Genomic DNA, 20,860 nt, shown 5'->3' with positions numbered 1-20,860 from the left:
ATTTTGTATTTTATTTAGAAACAGGGTCTCACTGAGTTGCTTAGAGCCTCTCTTTTGCTGAGGCTGGCTTTGAACTCTTCATGCTCCTGCCTCAGCCTCCCAGAACCTCTGGGATTAAAGGCATGCACCCCAGCGCCCAGCTTTGTTTCAGTTTTTAATCCAAGTCATTCCAGTCCAGGATTATAGAAGGATTTACAATGAAACAATGGTTACTGCCAGCTGCAGTGGTGAATGCCTGTAATCCCAGCACTTCCAGAGATTGAGGCAGGAGGATCTCAAGTTTGTGGCCAGCTTCAACAATTTTAAGCAAGACCCTCAACAATTTAGTGAAGCCCTGTCTCAAAATAAAAAATGAAAAGGACTGGGGATGTAGCTCAGTGGTAAAGTGTCCCCGAGTTCATTCTCAGTACCGAAAAAATAAAAATAAAAAGAGCCCTGTCCTGCCTGTCTTTTCCCACCTCTTGTCCCACTTCCCAGAGGCAACCACTTTTTTTTCCTGGTGCTTACACCCATAATTCTAAATAATAGACTTATACCACTGCTTCATAATGTAAAACACTGTCTACTGACTTCCTATTAAGGTAAATATGGATGTGAGGTGTGGTGGTGCAGCCCTGTAATCAGAGCTACTCCAGAGGCTAAGACAGGAGAATCACAAGTTCAAGGCCAGCCTTAGCAATTTAGCAAGATCATCCTCCCAGTCTCAGCAACTTAGTGAGACCTTGTCACAAAATGGAAAATGAAAGGAGGTGGGGATGTGGTTCAGTGGTAGAGCACCCCAGGAGGTACCACAGGGGGAAAGAGGAAAAAAAAAAAAAAAAGAGAAATTTGAATATATGGATTTAATTCTATTTCCCTTCTGCCATTGGCACTATTTATTTCCATCATTTCTAGTTTATCTAATGGTTATCTTTGTAATTTTAAGTAACATATTTTTCCTTAGTATTTATTTTTGATCTATGAAAGGTTTTAAGGAAGATAGAAAGAATATTTACCTTTTTAAAAAATTACTCTGGATTTTGCAAGAAGAAAGGATTGGAGTGGCAAAAATCTGGAGTCAAGGAGACTAGTTGGAAGACAAGAAACCAACCACTGGATCAGGGTCTGGTTGTAAAGTTGGAGACAATTAGACCAGAATAAAAGACTCTTTAGGAAGTAAGACTGACCAGACAAGTGACTGATTACATTTATTTAGTACTGGGGATTGAACCTAAAGCTTTCTACATAATGGGCAAGTGATCTAACACTGAGTTACATCCCCAGCACATTTTCCCCCCAGCCCACCATCCACCCCCCCACAACCCCTCCCTCCCCAACCCCGCCTACCACCCCTTTTTGACAAGGTCTCACTAAATTGCTCAGACTGGCCTTGAACTTGCCATCCTCCTGCCTGGGTATCTGGGATTACAAGTGTGCACCCCCACACCCAGTTTAAGGACATCTTTTTCAAATACTAATAAAATGTGTTGGGTTTTCTTATATTTTAATACATATTTGTTAGAAAAAATCACCTATTGCCTCAACTCCTAAAACAAGCGCTGTTAATATATTGGGAGTACCATCCCAATATGCAGAAGGCAGATGGAATAGGGAGAGTTCAAAAAAATATCTGGTGTTGGTGTTCTGGCTTCTGTCTCTTTTCAATTCATTCTCCGAAAAACAGTAAAAGTTCTCTTAAAATATAAATCAGATTATATGATTCTCCTGCCTAAAATGGTTCCATGGCTTCCCAATCACTTCAAACAAGTATCCACATCACCTAGAATCTTGTTAGAAATGCAAAAATGTGCCTGGTGGTGGCACAACCTGCAAAGTCAGCTACTGGGGAGACTGAGACAGGAGGATGGCAAATTCGAGGCCAAACTCAGCAATTTAGCAAGACCCTGTCTCATGAAAAATAAAAAGAACCTGGGTTGTAGCTCAGTGGTAAAGAGCCACCGGGTTCAATCTCCAGTACAAAAAAAAGAAAGAAAGAAAGAAAGAAAAAAAGGAGCAATATCAGGGAATAGGTTTACCTCAGTGGTCTAGAGAGTGTGCTTAGGATATAGCAAGGCCCTAGGTACCGTGCCCGCACTTAAAAAAAAAAAAAAAAAAAAGGAAAGAAAAAGAAAAAAGTAAAACTCCAAATCTCCCAATCTACCTCCTACCCCAGGTTGAATCTAAAACTCTAGGTAGGAGAGAGAAACTAGTTTTCTGTGTTTTAACAAACGTTCCAAGTGATTCTGATGCAAGCTAAAGCTTGAGAACCACTGTGTGGTTTATGTGTATCATCTCAAACTTCACAACTCTGAATTATTATAGTCAGTATAGTGCAGTAGTTAAGAGCAGAATCTGGAGCTGGACCTCCTGGGTTTCAATTCCAGCTCTCCTGCAATTTGTGAAACTGGGCTTCATTTTCTTAACCTAAGATGGGGATAATAATAGTCCCACCTCCTGAATTGTGGAAAAGAATGAGTTAGTATAAGTAAAGTGCCCAGAACAGTAGTAGAACCTGTTTTTTAATTCCTCTTTGCTCCAAAAGCTGTACATGCCCTCGGCCTGGTTAACACCTTGCCCAGGAACAGCTGAGGCGGAGAGGCAGCGTGTGAGCCCGGCAGACCCCTTAACCCTGGCGTGCAGAGTGATCTGGTCCAAGGTGGGGACTCGCACCTGAATCGGGTGCCTCCGGCAAGGCCGGGGTGCGGGCCGCTCTGGGCCAGCAGCCCACCGGCCCACGGGGTTGTGGAGCCGCGAAGAAGGGTCTAAGCATCGCCCCCTTCGCAGGCTTCAGACATCCGACTGCGGCCACCGCCCTAAGCACCGCCCGCCGCCCTCTCACCCCGCGGCGGCGGCGGCGGCGGCGGAAGCGGGGGGGCGGGCCGGCCGGGCCGGGGCGGGGCCGGGCCGCGAGCGGCATGGAGGAGGCGGAGGCCGCGGTGAGCGGGGCTGAACCGTGCGGGCCCGAAGGGCGCCCGAGCGGGGCCCGGGGCCCCTGAGCGGTGAGTCCCTCCAGACTGGGGTCCAGGAGGGGTGACGCGGCCAGAGTAGGTCTCCCGAGCCTTCGGGCGGCCCTGAACCCTGGGAGGAGAAGAACCGAGCCAGATAGGATGGGAAGAGGGTGGAGGACTGGGGCGGGGAAAGTCGCTGTTCTTTGCCCACCCGAGGATTAGGAAGGACTTTTAGGGTCTGATGAACCTTGAAAGTCAATTATATGGCCTACACCCCCGGTACCCTCAGCAGCCCTGACTTAGATAGTTCCCCCAACCCCAGGGAATTTCCAGGTGATCCAGCCCCTCTGAATGTTTTCCTGCCAGGCCCAGAGAAGTTGAGCCACTTTCCCCAGGTCACACAGCATGGGTGTTTGCAGGGAGGAGTTGCTGAGAGAGCTTCATTTCTCCAGAAGGCATCAGACTTTTGGGAGGAGCACCTTACTCCATGTGACCCTCTGGTCCCCTCAGATTCCTGAAGTCATGGATTGGCCAGGACAGTGGTGACTCCCAAATCCGGTATGGATGACTGGAAGCCCAGCCCCCTCATCAAGCCCTTTGGGGCTAGGAAGAAGCGGAGCTGGTATCTTACCTGGAAGTATAAACTGACAAATCAGCGGACCCTGCGGAGATTCTGTCAGGTATAGAGATGTCCCAGATGTCCCTCTGAGGTCCCCGGTAGCAACCTCCAACCAGAAAGGAGCAACAAGTTCTTTGAGGGGAAACCTCTATGTGTCATGCCCCTACCAGTAGTGGATTAGACCCAGAGTTCTGGAATTGGAACCCAAATCCAACCTTCTAGGCTTCTTACAGAAACTTGAAGTCTGATCAGGAAGGCTTTGTCCAGGGACATACATCTGTCAAGAAATTAGGGCTAGGATCGAGGTCTTTTGATCTCCACCGTGGTTCTCTGGGCCTGACACCATCTCTAGGAACTAACTGTGGAGGGGACCAAGGAAATCAAGACCTCAAATGGAGGAATACAAGAGCACTGGGTAGGGAGGGTCCTGACAGGGGGAAGGGTCAGGTGAGATTTCCTGGAGGAGGTGACAATGACTCTAGGCTCTGGTCCAGAAAGAAGAGTAGGCAGAGGAAGAGAAGGATCCCAGGTTCTCCCTGTGTCCTCACTGCAGCCAAGGCCCTCCTTTCAGGAAGACCCTTTATGATCTGGAGGAGGTGTGCCTCAGTCATCCCACCTCTCCCTCAGACAGGGGCCGTGCTTTTCCTGCTGGTGACTGTCATTGTCAACATCAAGTTGATCTTGGACACTCGACGAGCAATCAGTGAAGCAAGTGAAGACCTGGAGCCAGAGCAAGACTATGGTGGGGCCAGGCAGAGGATGGGGTAGGGGGTACCCCTGGGATCTCAGGGCAACAGTGGCAGGCAGATCCCAAGGGGTGACCCCACTGGCAAGACTATGCCCATGACCTGTTGCACCCCCACAGATGAGACCCTGGGTCGCCTGGAGCCCCCACGACGCAGAGGCAGTGGTCCCCGGCGAGTCCTGGATGTGGAGGTGTACTCAAGCCGCAGCAAAGTATATGTGGCAGTGGATGGCACCACAGTGAGTGGGCCGGGGTCTGGTGCAGTCACTCCATTCCAGGGCAAGGTCCACTGGCTGCAGGGTCCACTGCCTGAGTGGGAATTGCAATTACGCCAATTTCTCTCTGTGACTTTGGAATCCCTACTTTCTTGTCTGTAGACTGAAACCAATGATTTCTGCTTTTCAGGACTAAGCAAAAAGTAATGTGAAGTGCCTTATATGTATTGAGATCTCAAAAGTGATAATTAGTATTAGTAGGCTATTTATTCACTGATTGATTAATTTATCGATTTCTTTTTTTGGGGGGGGAGAGGAGAGTACCAGGGATCGAACCCGGGGGCATTCTACCACTGAGCTACATCCTCCATCCTTTTTATTTTTGTTTTGAGACAAGGTCACACTAAGTTGGTTGGGGCCTTGCTGAAGTGTTAAGGCTGACATCAAACTTGCAGTCTTCCTCCCTCGGCCTCCCAAGTCCTGGCATGTGCCACTGTTTCTTCTTGATTTATTATTTTATAACTACTTCTTGTTCCCTCCTTTGGCCTTAGCCTTAGCCTTGGGCTGGGCACTGGGGATCTGCCCTACCTGGAGGGACGCAGTCTGGTGGACTGTTATCTCCAGAATGAAGTGAAGAGCAATGGAAGTGAAGAAGTGATGAGAGAAGGGTTGTAGAAAGATGTGATCTTGTCTTTTTTCTCTGGTACTGGGCATTAAACCCAGGGGTGCTTAACCACTCAGCCACACCCCCAGCCCTTTTTATTTGCTTAGGGTCTTGCTAAGCTGCTGAGACTGGCTTTGAACACATAATCCTTCTGCCTCTGCCTCCTGAGTCTCTGGCATTACAGGTGTGCACTGCTGCACCTGGCTGTGATCTCTTCTGATGGGGGTACTAGGAGGCTTTCTGGAAGAGGCAGACTTCAAGCTGAGTTAATACTGTGAACAGTGGCATAAGCAGGAGGGGAGGTTTTGTGCAGCTGGTGCTTTAAGCACTCATAAAACAAACATCTTGAATGCCAGAGTGAAGAGTTGGACTTTCTTTGTCACTGTATAGGTACTGGAGGATGAGGCCCGGGAGCAGGGCCGGGGCATCCATGTCATCGTCCTCAACCAGGCCACGGTGAGATTCTAAAGGTGGGGACCCAGAGGACTGAAGCTGAGTTCTCATTGCTGGTGACACTAACTCATGAGAGGTATGTCTCTTGCCAGGGCCATGTGATGGCAAAACGTGTGTTCGACACATACTCACCTCATGAGGATGAGGCCATGGTGCTGTTCCTCAACATGGTGGCGCCTGGCCGAGTGCTCATCTGCACTGTCAAGGTCAGTGGTTTTGCCAGGGCCCTATTCTCTGTGCCCTCAGCTCCACCCTTATGTATGGCCCTGGAGTCTGTCCACTGATGATAACGCACAGTGGGAAGAACCTCTGGAGAAAGGTGACTCATGTTCAAGTCCTCACCCTGGCATTTCTGTTAGTTCAACAAACAGTTTTTAAGCACCTACTATGTGGTAGACATTGCTCTGGGTGCTGAAGATAAAATGGGAAATAAGCCAGCATCCCTACCCCATAGAGTTTATATTCTAGCGGAATAAAATCAACAAAAAACAGCCAAATAAGTCTATGATGTTAGGAAACTACTTAGATGAAGGAGAAGACAGGCAGAAAAGCAGGGTTGCATTTTAAAAAGGGAGGGCCCCTGTCAGGAGAAAATCGGTGAGCAGAGGACTGGAGAAAGTGAGGAGTAAGCCAAGTGACTATCTGGAGGAAGAACATTTAGGTAGAAAGAGAGGCAAGTTCAAAGGCCCCAGTGGAGGGAAGTGTCTGGCAAGCTTGAGGAACAGCAAAGAGCGGAGCTGGAGCAGAATAAGGGACGGGAGAAGAACGGGGGGAAAAGAGGGCAGAAAGGTGTCAGGGACAGATTGAGTGGGATTATGGTAAGGATTTATTATCTGGGTGACCGTAAGATCATTCTCAACTCTCTCTAAGCCTTCGGTGTTCATTTTCCTTTTTCCCTTTTGAAACGGCGTCTCACCATATTGCCTAAGCTGGACTTGAACTCCTGGACTCAGGTGATCCTTCTGCCTCAGCCTCCCGAGTAGATGGGGCAACAGGCAGACACCGCCACCTCACTCCACTTCAGTTTTCTTATGTGTGAAATCTAGTGACCATAGAGGGTCGTTGTGATCACTTAATGAGCTCATTTAAGTAAAAAATTTTTACATAGTGCTGGATATGTAATTGGTGCTCTGTGAGGCCAGGTTTCCTGGAACCATACTTGTCAGGCTGACCACATTCTCTGATCCCCCAGGACGAGGGCTCCTTCCACCTCAAAGACACAGCCAAGGCTCTGCTGAGGAGCCTGGGTAGCCAGGCCGGCCCTGCCCTGGGATGGAGGGACACCTGGGCCTTCGTGGGACGAAAAGGAGGTGCTGGCACCAGAAGCCATCCACCCTGTTTTATCAAGGGAGGACCAGAACCCCAGGAGATGGGGTGGGGTGGGATGGGGACATATAAGAACAGTGGCAGTGGGTTGGATCAAAGTGGGCAGGGAGATAGGAAAAGGCTCCCCTGGAATCCAGGCTCCCACCACCCCTCATTCGTGCCCCTTACCAGGTCCTGTCCTTGGGGAGAAACATTCTAAGTCGCCTGCCCTCTCCTCCTGGGGAGACCCAGTCCTGCTGAAGACAGATGTGCCACTGAGCTCAGCTGAAGGTGGGGTTAGTGGGGGCTGGGCTATGGAGTGTCTGGGCAGGGAATTGGCATCGGGATTCTCTTTATGGGGCTTTATCCCATGACTGGTGCCCGGGGCGCCTTAAACTGGCTTCATGTGCCCATCCTGTCAACCCCATCCCTTCCTCAGAGGCAGAGTGCCACTGGGCTGACACAGAGATGAACCGCCGCCGCAGGCGATTCTGTAGCAAAGTTGAGGGGTATGGGAGTGTGTGCAGCTGCAAGGACCCCACACCCATTGAGTTCAGCCCTGACCCGGTGAGTGGGGATTGGGCAGTGAGGTTTGGAATTCTTCCTACCTGCAAGGGGCCCTAGGAAGGGCCCAGCTTAGGCTTTCTCTACCCAAGTCTGGGAGGAAACCAGGCTGAGCTCTGAAAGACAGGGTGGGGAGGAACAGATGAGCTATATGAGTAAGGCCCAGGGTTGGAGTTGGGCTGCATGTGTGGACAGGCCAGAACATGGAAGACCCTCTGTCCCTTTCTTGTTGTTCTGTAGTTCCCCACCTCACTGAGAACTCTTCCCTAAATTGGGATCCCAATTTGTAGGAGCAATAAAGTAAGAGCTAAAAGCTGTTTCTCAACACAGCTCCCAAACAATAAGGTCCTCAATGTACCCGTGGCTGTCATTGCAGGAAACCGACCCAATTACCTATACAGGTGAGCCTGGGAGTGGGCCATACCCAGCACTGAACAGGAGGATGCTTAGCAAGTGGGAGGGTGCTTAGCTCATTTTCCTGCAGGAGGAACCCTTGAAGTGGGCATTTACCTATGTGGGTGACCATGGGGAATTAGGGCCCATTTATAAATGGGGTGCCCTGAGTTGAGAGGACAGAGAAGCCCTAACCCATCCCTGGACTCCCCAGGATGCTGCGCTCTCTGCTGTCAGCCCAGGGGGTGTCTCCACAGATGATAACAGTTTTCATCGATGGCTACTATGAGGTGAGTGGGGGATGGGAGAGCCTTCAGCAGAGCCTGACACAGGGCTGTGTGCCCTGAGCAGCAGTGATTGCTGAGGACTGCTAAAGGCAGCAGCTCAGGCGAGGGCTGTAAAATGTAAAGGGCTTGGCTTATTAAGGCCCTTAGAGATGGGCATGGGGAAGTGGCTCACATCATACCAGTGGCCATGTCCCCTAGGAACCAATGGATGTGGTGGCACTGTTTGGTCTGAGGGGCATCCAGCACACTCCCATCAGCATCAAGAATGCCCGCGTGTCTCAGGTACTGCTTAGGCAAGGATGGAAGTGGGGATAGACAACTAGTCCTGCCCTCTGCTCCAAAGTTCATGTGACCTATTCCCGTTCTCCACCCAGCACTACAAGGCCAGTCTCACTGCCACTTTCAACCTGTTCCCGGTGAGTACTAAGGTTACAACTCTTGGGCCTGGGGAAAGGGTACATGAACATAAGTCTAGTCCTATCATGTAGTAAGTGCTTCCTCTCACTAAGCCTTATCTTCCTGATCTGAAAAACAAGGGTAGTGGTACCTAAGAAGTGGGAAGGGGGAGGAGACCACAGGATGGGAGAAGGTTCCTTGGAATTATGATATCCCCTGACCCCTGCAGGAGGCCAAGTTTGCTGTGGTTCTGGAAGAGGACCTGGACATTGCTGTGGATTTCTTCAGGTAAGGGGGATGGCCCACCATTGTAGCATCTGTAAGCCACATGGAAACTTTTGCTTGATGGGGTGTCCAGAGAAGGCAGTAAGTTGTCTTGGAGAACTTTCTGGAGAAAGTGAGCTAAAAGTGGGAGAAAAGCCTAAGCAAAGACAGAGTTGGGGTGATGTAGAAGGGATGAATGTTGACAGTGAGTGGGGATCTGGGTTGGACACCTGACTGCTGAGTCCCAGTTCTAGCTCTTCCTGCAGTACTGTATGACTGGGTTTATCCTTATCCCCTCTGAATTCTTGGATACTGGCTCTCTCAGTTTCCTAAGCCAGTCCATCCACCTGCTGGAGGAAGATGACAGCCTGTACTGCATCTCTGCCTGGAATGACCAGGTAAGCTGAGTGAATAGAGGTTAGGGAAGTCTCCAGAGGCCCTGAGCTAATACCTCCCTCCCACAATGGTCCCCTGTCCCCAGGGGTATGAACACACAGCTGAAGACCCAGCACTACTGTACCGTGTGGAAACCATGCCTGGGTTGGGCTGGGTGCTCAGGAGATCCTTGTACAAGGAGGAGCTTGAGCCCAAATGGCCCACTCCAGAAAAGGTACCTGGCAGGGCAGGGCGTATGGGCTGGAGTTCCCTGCTAGCCAAAACTCCTGACCTTCATAATCTTTCACACACCCTCAGCTCTGGGATTGGGACATGTGGATGCGAATGCCCGAACAGCGCCGGGGCCGAGAGTGCATCATCCCCGATGTTTCCCGATCCTACCACTTTGGCATTGTGGGCCTCAACATGAATGGCTACTTCCATGTGAGTGGGATGCAGGAGTATAGGCACAGTATGGCGTGATGGTCCAGAACAGGGACTCTGGAGTATTCTAGTTCTTCCACTTAATAAGCCTGTCACTTCAAGAAAATTACTATCCTGTTTTTGCTTCAGTTTATATGTAAAATGAGAATAAAAATACTACCTACCTCATAGAGTCACGAGGTTTAAATGAGTTAATATTTAAATGTAAATAATGTAAAATGCTTTGAACTGTAAGCATTAGATAAGGGTTATTAGTATTATTACTATTCTTATCACTAGTCTGTGGGTGTGAGGAGGGTATTTCTGCCTCTAAACATTGGTCCAGCCCTGTAAGTTTTGTGATTTTCTATCCTTTCAAGAGGTAGGGTCTGGGAGATCCCCAGACCCCCACATCCTACCTGGCTATGCTGAAGTCCATCCCCCAGTTACAGCGAGAGGGCCCTTGAGATAGCCCAACTCAAAGGAATGGATTCAGTTTGGACCTCCTAGAAGCCAGAAAGACCTCCAGAGACTAGTTAATACAAGAGCCTTACTCATCTCCCAAAGAGGGTCAGGCACTTTCCTTAGGTCACTCTCAGTAGAGAGCAGGTTTTCCCTTCTCACCTTCGTCACCAACTTCTGCAGGGCTTGTTTCTGGCTTCTCTGGTTCTAGCACAACAGGCCCAGGGAGAGCCACTGGGAACAGTGACTGACTCACAGTTATTAGCATGAGCTGCCCTGTCAGAATGAGCTCTCCAATAATGGCAGAGCCCAAATTAAAGTAGTAAGAACTGGCCAAGGATGCTGCGAAGAGTCAGAAAGAACTCAGAGGGCCCTTCCTAGACCCAGACTTCATCTGTGGGTCTTGTAGATCTATGGTGGGTTAGTGAGCAGGCATAGGTCAGACATTGTGAGCCCCTGATTTTCACCCTCATACCCACTCCAGGAGGCCTACTTCAAGAAGCACAAGTTCAACACGGTTCCCGGTGTCCAGCTTCGGAATGTGGACAGGTGGGGGCTGGCAACAGGGTAAGGGGAAGAGCTAGGGGATCTGATAACCTGTTCTTGGTCCCTTCCAGACCTGGGACCTCTGTCTTCATCCCAGACCTGCATTCTCCTTTTCCCATGTGACCCCTTGCCCTGTCCATTGCTACCCATGGGACTTGAGGACCTGCTCCCCTCCCCTGACTCGTTTCTCCTTCCCCTCCAGTCTGAAGAAAGAAGCTTATGAAGTGGAAATTCACAGGCTACTCAGGTAAGACCTTGGGTATTTGGCACATGTGGCAGGGAGTAAGCAGTTAAATACTGGGATTTTTGGCTCCATAATGTGTGGGGCTCTATGTAAAATGAAAATCATGATCCCTAGTTATTCTTAAGAATTTCATGATGGCAACAACAGAGCATTAAACCAAGCCCAGGACCCAGTGTGACAGACACACCTAGAGCATGCCCTGCCTTGGCCTTACCACTCCACCCTCCATTGCAGTGAGGCTGAAGTTCTGGACCACAGCAAGGACCCTTGTGAAGATTCCTTCCTGCCAGACACAGAGGGCCACACCTTTGTGGCCTTTATCCGAATGGAGAAAGAGGACGACTTCACCACCTGGACCCAGCTTGCCAAGGTGCCCTAATACTACAGTTTCCCTGAACACATGCCCCAAGATGCAGAGAGCCTTTGTTCTGGAGTCTTCAACCTCGGGATCTTTTCCATGCTCTCAGAACCCCTCCTCCACCCCCCTTGTCTAAATTCATGGTCCAGAAGATGCCACCTCTTACAGATTGAGGTGGTTGCTGGGTCCTCAGTGGCGCTTCAACTCCCTGAACCATCTCTCCTCGTCTCCACCTCTGCTAGTGCCTCCATATCTGGGACCTGGATGTGCGTGGCAACCACCGGGGCCTCTGGAGATTATTTCGGAAGAAGAACCACTTCCTGGTGGTGGGAGTCCCAGCCTCCCCTTACTCGTGAGTGACCCTGTTCTGTCTTAGGAAATGGGGGCTTAGTGGGATTGAGAGACATAGCTAATGACCTTTTTTCTATGCATAATTCTTGTATTATCTTCCAGAGTGAAGAAGCCACCATCAGTCACCCCAATTTTCCTGGAGCCACCCCCAAAGGAGGAGGGAGCCCCAGGAGCCGCTGAACAGACATGAGACCTCCAGGACCCTGCAGGGCTGGGTACTGTGTACCCCCAGGCAGGCTAGCCCTTCACCCCATCCTGTAGGATTTTATAGATGCTGGTAGGGGCTGGGGCTGGTTTGTTTTTAACATGAGACTTAATTACTAACTCCAAGGGGAGGGCTCCCTGGTCCCAACTCCCCTGTTCCTGAGTTTAAGGTCTATTTATTTACTTCCTTGTCAGAGAAGGGCAGGACAGTACCTGGGAATCTTTGGGATCCCTGGGAAGCTGATCCTTCCCCTTGTACATCCCCTCCTCCCAGGCCTGGCTCAGAATCTAACCTATTTATTGACTGCCCTGGGGGCCTTGATTTCTTTCAGGGGGCAGAGATACTGCCCTGAGGGTGGGACTGGCTTTTACTCAGGAAATGGCTGTGCCCAACCCATGAACAGGCCCAGTTGGGGTCCATGTGCTGACACAGAATCACTCAGAGACCCTCTGACACTGAACCAGGCCCCCTCTCAGCTTCCTCTTTGTCCAGATTTCTGAAACTGGATAAGGTGATCATTGATTAAAAAAGGAGAAAACCTCTGGGGGTGTGTTGTGTTTGTGTGTGTGTGTGTGTGTGTGTGTGTGTGTGTGGCGGCAGGGGGGTGGTGGTGGGGTGCATAGAGAGGTAGACAGGTGAGGGAGAATCATCTGGATGGGTGATGGGTTAGCCTACTGTATGTGTCCCACAAGGGTTTATCTTCCATTTGAGCCCATTTGGCCACCAGGGGATGCCCAAGTCTCAAGCTCCAAGATTTTTCCCCAGGCTCCACCCTAGGACAGCTTGACTTTAGCCCCACCTTATTTGGAGCTGAGCTCTAAGCAGTCATCCCATACCCCTTCCCCACTGTTTACCAGACTGTTCCTGCCTTGCCCGTGTGGGCCAGACACCTGTCTCCAGAGATGGAGCAGAAAAGAACAAAAAGGGATACTGGGGTGGGGGGTGGGGGGAATGGGAGAGCAGGTGAACCTAGTCAAGGTGGAAAGGAAGTGATTGAGACTGAAATAGTGCATGGCTGCCACTGGGGTTGAGGAGGTGATTTCATGGGATGATCCTAGGCAGGCATTAGTCAGGGGGCTAGGGCCGGACTGCAGACAGGTGTGGGAGCAAGGGGTGTCTGGTGTCTGGCCCTTAGGGTGCTTCGTATGCATAATGCCATATTGATATTTTTCTGGAGAAGAGGGCCATAGTTTTCATCAGATTCTCACTCAGCCAGACTGTGACAAAGAGCATAGGAAGATCTAAGAGAGTCACCAGGAAACAAGTGGGATTGTCCACAGGAAATGTGTGATAGTCCAAGGCAAGGGGACTTGACATTTAAAGGATCTGTAAAGGGCTTAGGATCAGGATCTGAGTGTCAATACCTCTTGAGAAAGGGTTTGCCTGTTATGACCAGGAAGGCAAGAACTTATTGGAACTCCTGCCCTTGTTCTCTGTCCTGCCTCCCTACCAATGCCTGGAGCCCAGCTCAGCAATGATACCATTTACATAACTTGGACATATCTCACCACCCTGACGCCTTCAGTGTTTGCTGGAGCTAGAGATAGTATATGAGATGGCAAAACAGCCAGGTTGAGGGGCAATTAACCCATGATGAGGCAGAGACCCGCCCTGGGCAAACAAATCCTCTGCAGCTTCCACACAGGTGGGGCGGGACTGGGGGGGAGGGTAGTTATATGGGAAAGACCAGCAGGGTAGTAGAACGGTAAAGGGCTAAGGTGCATTAACTCCTCTTCCTGCCTAGCACACTAGCAGGCCTCAGGTTTGGCCTCACAGACCATACCTCAGATTGTATAAGTCTGGCTAGGTTGCTGTTCCTTTCCGGGTTTGGCAAGCAGGTAATAGATCTGGGGTCCCCTGGAAAAGCCTAGGAGACAGATAATAAGGTCTAAGGAAAGCAAGGAAGGAGTTAGTTTAATCAGGTTGGGCTTTTCTTGGTAGCACTGTATCCTCTTGTCATAGTCTTCCTCCTCTATTTTTTTTACTTTCTCCTTTATTTTATGTGTGTGATATGTGCTTGTATGTATTCCCACCACCCCACCCCCTCTGTTACAGGGATTGAACCCAGAGGTACTTACCCACTGAGCTACATCCCCAGCCCTTTTTAAAATTTTATTTATTTGGTGCTGAGGATCAAACCCAGTACCTCACAGGTGCTAGGCAAGTGCTCTACCACTGAGCTACAACCCTCAGCCCCCAGCCCTTTTAAAATATTTTATTTAGAAACGGGGTCTCACTGAGTTGCTTAGGGCCTTGCTAACTTGCTGAGGCTGGCTTTGAACTCCCAATCTTCCTGCCTCAGCCTTCCTAGCTGGTGGGATTGTAGGTATGCACCACTGTGCCTAGCTAGCCTTCCTTTGTGCTGTCATGCCTTGTTCAACAATATTCAGGATCATTCTGGTCAGGTGCTACTCCAAGTAAAACTACCATCATGTCAACCAGGACACAACAGGATCTAAAATTAGAGTTCAAATCCAGACTCAGTTCTTCACTGAAGACTGTTGGACGTAGGCAAGTCACTTGACTTTTTTAACCCTGGAGCATAGGAATGGTTAGGACTAAATAAAAGATCAGATCTGTTGAGCAGGCGAGGCGGTACACACTTGTAATTCCAGTGACTTGGGAGACTGAGGTGGGAGGATGGCAAGTTCAAGGCCAGCCTTGGTAACTGGTGAAACCCTGACTCCACATAGATAGACAGACGGGATTTAGCTTGGTGGTAGAGTGCCCTGGGGTTTCATCCCCAGTACAGGGGGAAATGCTTTCTAAGATTCCCAAGTTGGGACAGATCTATGACTTTGCCTAAGTGGGAAGGCAGCTTGGACCCTCTGATGGGGACTACTGGAGGATTTCCCAGAGCCTACGGAGTGACTTTCCCATTGCCTTGATAACAATTCTGTTTCCCACTCCATGACTGAGCACAAGGTTGTTATTTTCATAGCTTTCCAGTCCAGTGCCCCTACCCAGAGGGGGAGAATTTCAGGCCAAAGTCCTACCCCATTCTAAGAAGGCAGATCGGCCCAGCTCTCACTCCCTTACTGCCCTTTTACCTATCCCTCTTGGGCTCCCACCCCTGCCCCTGGGTCTAGAACCCAAATCCCCACCTCACTTCTTTTCTACAGTTTTTCCAGGAGCTTCTGAGTTGCCAGCCTCACTGGAATCTGAGGGCAGTTTAGGCAAGCTGAATCCCTTTCCCCAAAGATACACAGAGTCCAAATAGAAACATTTTAATTGATGTATGGGTTTTAAAGTGCCTTCTACACATATCCGCTCTATGGCTTTGCTGATTTTGAATATGCCCAGGTATGGGTGCCTTTCTCTCATCCTCCAGTGGAGACTGGGATCATCAAAAGCCCCCTTTAACCTCAGGGGTTGTTAAGGGTGGAAGAAACAGACTGAGGGAATGAGCAGAGGAACTGGCTACCTTAAAGGCTCTGTAACAGGTGGGACCCAAGTCTACCAATAGAAGGAAAAGTCAGGTACAACCTAAAAGGGGTGGTCTCTATTTCGCTGCAAGTTCAGAGCCACAGGAGCAGGCCCACTCCAGCCCCAGTGACACTGTTAGTGCCATGGTGCCTCTTCCCAGTTCCGATGTGGCAGCAGCAATGATGGAGGCAGAAGTGGACTTATTTCAGATGGCAGTACAGGTACATGGATACAATCATGGCAGCCAGCTGGTGGGAGGGAACAGGGAGAGATGAGGGGACATGATTGAGATCCTCAAGCGTTGGTCCCTTGCCCCAGTCTACATTAAGCTCTGTTGGAAGTCTGTCTCCTGTGCTGGAAGTGTAGCTCAGTGGTAGAGCATGTGCTTAGTATGCACAGAGCCATGGGTTTAATCACCAACACAGGAGGAAAAAAAAAGTCTGTCTCTCCCAGAGAGGCCTCAGATGGGTCAAGCAACCCAGATCTGATGGCCATCAGTACTCCAGCCCCAGCCTCCTTGTTGTCTTACCTCCAGGGCCCCAATTCCGAAGGCCACACCACCCACAGTGACTGCATTTGTTCGGATGTCATACAGAAGCTGTTCGAAGCAACCCTTGGGGAAGAGGAGAGAGCATTTATAGTTGGCAGCTACCCTACACCTCATCTCCATTTGCTACTCTGAGGCCATTAAAGCAGCCCCCACATTTCTATGCCCCTCACACCTGTACATCCTTTTCCTGGGCCTTCTGTGCGGTACAAGGTTCTTCAACTGTTCTATTGATATTGTTGATGCAACAGAATGGAGGAAAGAGTTGGTTCTGTTTGAAGTAGGGCGAGTCCTCAAAATCCGTGTAGTTGTTGAAGCCACAGCACTTGAGCTGGAGACAAGGTGGGGTTGGTGTTTGGTAGGGCCTTCCTCTTTCTCTCCACCCAAAAATCCCCCCAATCCACCTTACCCCTTCCATGGTAGAGTTCCACACTTGGGTGAAGTCTTTCTGGGAACCATAGTCTTTCTTGATGGCAGGCACTACCACCAATGCCAGGAATTGCTCAGCCTAGGTGGAGCAGGCCAGTGTTGAGGGCTGGCTGGGAAGGTGGCCATTTACAGGCCACAGCCCACTCCCAGGGCTTTGCCCAGTCTTCCTCACCCATTCCAGTGCCTCACCATTGTGGTGTACACCAGGACAACCACAGCAGCTGCAACCTCAGCAACAAAGATGAGGAGGAGGATGAAGAAGAACTGAGTGGAGAACAGGGGTCTGAGTTTTAGGGAAAGATGGCCCCTCATGCTCTCTTTGCCCTAATCCACCCTCCTCCTGCAAAAACACGACAGGGAGCCCCTATGGAGTGCAAGGTAGGATTTTGGGATTCCCCAGGGCCTGGTGTCAAGGGTGAGGGGCTACTTGGTCAAGGGTGAGGGGCTACTTGGTCATGGAACTGGGTCTGACACACCGTCAAGAGTGCACACTTGTTCTCAGACTTAGCACCGTAGCAGCCCAGGAAACCAAGAACGAAGAGCACAACACCAGCTGCGATGAGGAAGTAGCCCACGTTGACAAACTGCATGGCACTGGATGACAGTGGCCCAAAGATCTTCAGGAAGGATGGCCCATCAACTGACACCCAGATGCCCACAGCCAACAGGGCCGCACCACACAGCTGGGGACAGAGAAGTCAGGCAGGCATTCAAACAATGCTGGCAAATAGCTCCTTGTCATACAGTTGAGTCAGGAGGATGACAGCCAAGAAGTCTCCCACTTCCTTGGCTGGGGAATCTAACAACCTATCTTATGGGGAGGGAAATATCCTCTAGTGCCAGAAAAATGGAAGTTGGGAAACCCATAGCCAGCACCAGACTGCACACTTGAGCACAAAGATCAAGGGGTACTAGAAATATTTCACAGGGTCAGGAAAGACACAAGACTTTCCCTCACAGATGCTAGGGTACTGCCACATAGTTAGAAGTGAAAACAAGCTAGGAGTGAAAACAGGCAGGTGAGGGCCAATCTCTCATTTCCTTTCCAGGCTACCGGTGCCTAAAACACCTCTGTCCTCTAATAGGTGGAAACAGGGGTGGTAGCCTTGAGCAGGCTCAATAGTCACCATAGTAACAGAGGCGGGGCTGAGGTTTACACCTGCTCTCAACTTTGAAGAGGGTGGAGCTTGAGAAGGTTCACCTACCCTGAGGTCTCATTTGGCTCTCTTCTGGGATCAGAAACCGGGCCTGCTCCTCAACTGCCTAGTCCTCCTTGTCTTACAAATGGAAATTGAGGCACCTAAGGGGGAAATCAACTAGGCCTCAATTGGGGTGAGTCCCACTCAGGGTTTCTCTGATTCAGGGTGTCAATGGGTTAATCAGCCTGACACCAACTTGGTGCCCAGTTCCCACCTTCTAGCTGTAGAAACTGAGGCTAGAATCAGCGATAAGGTGGCAGATTGTGCCTGGATCTCAGGCATGTTTGCCTAAGGACAGTCAGAACGCTGGGCTTCTAGCCCATGGGGTCAAATTTCAAGGAGCCTAGGCCTGCCCTACTCTACTCAGCCCAGCCTGGCAAGACCTGGGCAACAGAGGCCAGAAACCAAGCCGGATTTGCCTTTAACCCCTTCAGGCCAGAGACCCTGCTTTCTCAGTCCCTGGAAGCCTATTGTTCCCTCCAGTTACATGAATAAAAGCTAGTTCTCTGCAGTCAAAGAAAACACAAGATATACGAATCCACCCACCCAATTTCACCAAACCGATTTATATTTCATGTCTCCACTTCCTCATCTTTTACTCACTTTAACCCGCTGTAATGTAGTTCTGAGTTCTCTAGTGATCTCCTGTGCTAAATCACTTCATGGGCTTTATCTCCTTGACCTGATATCTTCACTCTCCTTGTTTTCCTCTTTCTCCATCTCCTTAATGGTGGCTATTTCTCTGCTTATTCCTAATAATCTCAGTTTTCACAGGTCACCTTTCCCGCCCCATGCACAGTACTGGGGATTGAACCCAGGGCCTCACATCTTCTAAGCGAGTGCTCTAGCACTGAGCTCAAACCCAGTCCCAGAGTTCACTTTCCCGGAATGCTCTCATGTACTCCCATGGCTTCATTGGCCACCTATGAGCAAGTGACTTTCAAATATCCATGGCAAGCTCTAATTTGAGCTGCAGTTCCACTGAGTAGACGATTGCCTGTGAGATAGCCCCTTCCTGTCCCACATGTTGCTCATGCTGGATATGAGTATCATCACTAAGACCTCTGTTTTCCTTGTCCCTTCTTCTATCCCTTAGCCACCATCTCAAGGCTTTGTCCTTTGTATACTTTGTCCATTTCTCCTTATCTCCACTATCATCTCCAGGGCTTACTGGAGAGTTTCATTGCTTAGCTTCCCAAACATGCCCTATGCAATCTGTTCCTGGTTTTCAGAACAATATCGAGTTTCATTTCCTTTGGGTTTTATGTATACTTTACAGCTCTCCACCCAATATAAATTCCCAGCTTCAGGTACTTCCTCCAGGAAGTATTCTCCCACCAGGCTGGGTTCTAGCCCCTCATATAGGCTCTTTGAGCCCCTGTGCTAAATCCAGACAACCAAATCACAATTATATGCCTACTTGGCTTACTGGACCTGAATCCTTGAGGGCAGAGAATGGCCCTGCTCACCTACTACCTGAGCACCTGGCATATAATCTTAGTCAATGAATGTTTTGGTTTTGTTTTACCCTGTTGGCGATCAAACCCAGGGCCTTATGGATGCTAGGGAAGGGCTCTACCCCAGAGCTCTACCCTCAGTCCCGCAATGAGTGTTTGTTGAATGAATAAGGGCTGCCTGAGACAGACTCTTTGCTCTAATGAGACATGGTCCCTGCCTCCTTCCATCTCCCCCCTCCAACTTACAAAGGCCATCAAATTGTCTTTCATGTTAGGAGAATTTAGGCAAACCCCTTCCCCTCTCAAAACCCCCAATGCCTCTAAAAACGGGAGAATCGCCCCTATTAGCCTATTCTGCCATGTCCTACACCTAAGCTGAAGCTTCCTGAAAGGGAAGGGTGCCCTAAAACTCCAACCACTTCTTCACATTGCCTCCCTCCCCCGTGTGGCAGCCTGGCTTTTACTGGAACCAGGAATCAGCATTGGAGGGGAAACTTGCAGGGCAAAGTCTGGGCACCGTAGCTTCCCATTCCCCAGCTTGGGCTCTGCCGAAATAGTGACCTGCTCCTGTAGAGAGCCCCCCATAGGGCACACAGTCTCCATACTTACAAAGATGAGCGTATTGAAGAGGATCATCATGGTCTTAATGAAGCTGAAGCACTGCATGGTGGCTCCTGGGGGCAGATGTGTTCGAGTTAGGGCATCATGTCCCCCACCCCGCCTGGGCTGGTCCTGCCTTCTGTACCCTGACACACCAGACCCCAGTATCCTGGACCCCTATCTTACCAAGCTTTCCCTGCACCTGAACCTTTGACTCCTCAGGACTTGGATCACTCAGTTCCCATCCTGACATCTGAACACACCTATACTACTCAGACCCTCTGCCAACACTGGCACCTCTGACACCCCAGGCTCCTGCACCGGCACCCCAAGCCATACTCCCACACTGCAGGTGGTCACTTCATATCCCTACCTAACACCTGTATGTTCTGGGTTCCTCTCCAGACCAAATCCAGACCCTTCCAGGACCCTCCCCATGGCCCTTCTAGCTCTCCAAACCTATTTTCAAATTAATATCACTTCACAAGATAATCTCTACCCTATACCATCACCTGTTCAGGCCTATCGGCAGCGAGTTCTGAGAGGGATCTGCTGAAGCTCCAGAAGAAAACAGAACAGCTCCAGGGAGCTGTCACTCTGAACGGGCAGGACAGGCAGGCTCTCACACACCACTGCTCACCTGCAGGTGGGGCAGACGCTTTAAAAGCTTCCTTCTGCCCGCTCGCTGGCCCCACCCATGGCCAATCAGCCTCCCTTGTCCCTGCTGCCCCCTGCTGCCTGGAGATTGGTCCCCATCACCACAGCAGCAATGGGCCTCCGCCTAGAGATGTCACCCATGGGTTACGCCTCTCCCGATCTCCATAAAGAAGAGAAGGATGGGGCTGAGGCAAATGGCTCCCAGAACTTCTGAGTGCCCTGCGTACAACTGTGCATACATGCTTCTTATCCTGCATCTGCTAGTGCACTGCTACATACCCTAGGCTCACGGCTCGGTGTGCACATCTCCCCAGGCTGACTTCCATCAGACATCAAACACAGTCACACACATAAACAGCTACTGGTGCACATGTGTGTGCAGATGCACACTGGACTCCCTGTGCACTGACTCCCAGCAACTAAAAAACAATAGAACAATACCTGAAATACATATTTTACGACTGCTCTGTCTCTGTCTTCCTCTGTCTATCTTTATATTGGTCTGTCTGCCTCTCTTTCTCTCTCTCTCTCTCCCCCTCTCTCCCTCTCTCTTTCTCTCTCTTTCCCTCTCTCTCTCTCTCTCTCTCTCTCTCTCTCTCTCACACACACACACACACACACACACACACATACACACACATACACTTTCAAGAAAATGATCAAGTTTGGCAGCTTCTATTCTCTCCTCTGAGTAGCACATGATTCCTAGTCCTCTTCCCTCCACAAAACCTCAAGTTCCCTGCTCTTTC

General features: G+C 50.1%; 2 protein-coding genes across 2 annotated transcripts; one reads left to right on the top strand and one right to left on the bottom strand.

The window, feature by feature from the left end:
• Window positions 1-2,831: 2,831 nt before the first annotated feature.
• Window positions 2,832-12,111, top strand: POMGNT1 (protein O-linked mannose N-acetylglucosaminyltransferase 1 (beta 1,2-)). The gene is made up of 22 exons (XM_079103499.1): window positions 2,832-2,978; window positions 3,438-3,607; window positions 4,174-4,288; window positions 4,412-4,530; window positions 5,561-5,626; window positions 5,716-5,829; window positions 6,816-6,933; window positions 7,121-7,219; window positions 7,368-7,495; window positions 7,823-7,893; window positions 8,100-8,175; window positions 8,371-8,454; window positions 8,547-8,588; window positions 8,798-8,856; window positions 9,158-9,230; window positions 9,314-9,442; window positions 9,526-9,651; window positions 10,577-10,641; window positions 10,841-10,885; window positions 11,117-11,252; window positions 11,483-11,592; window positions 11,694-12,111. The coding sequence occupies exons 2-22, from the start codon at window positions 3,488-3,490 to the stop codon at window positions 11,779-11,781; spliced, it is 1,983 nt and encodes a 660-aa protein (XP_078959625.1). The 5' UTR covers window positions 2,832-2,978; window positions 3,438-3,487; the 3' UTR covers window positions 11,782-12,111.
• A 2,896-nt stretch (window positions 12,112-15,007) lies between these two features.
• Window positions 15,008-20,100, bottom strand: TSPAN1 (tetraspanin 1). Its single transcript, XM_079112562.1, has 8 exons — window positions 19,967-20,100; window positions 19,464-19,528; window positions 16,675-16,881; window positions 16,388-16,462; window positions 16,179-16,277; window positions 15,945-16,100; window positions 15,752-15,835; window positions 15,008-15,470 (listed from the first exon to the last, which is right to left on the bottom strand). Exons 2-8 carry the CDS (start codon window positions 19,518-19,520, stop codon window positions 15,423-15,425), a joined length of 726 nt encoding a protein of 241 aa, XP_078968688.1. The 5' UTR covers window positions 19,521-19,528; window positions 19,967-20,100; the 3' UTR covers window positions 15,008-15,422.
• Window positions 20,101-20,860: the final 760 nt, after the last annotated feature.

Source organism: Sciurus vulgaris, assembly GCF_902686455.1.
Source record: "Sciurus vulgaris genome assembly, chromosome: 1".
In the NCBI taxonomy this organism is placed as follows: Eukaryota; Metazoa; Chordata; class Mammalia; order Rodentia; family Sciuridae; genus Sciurus; species Sciurus vulgaris.
This window is presented reverse-complemented; position numbering and strand designations above follow the sequence as displayed.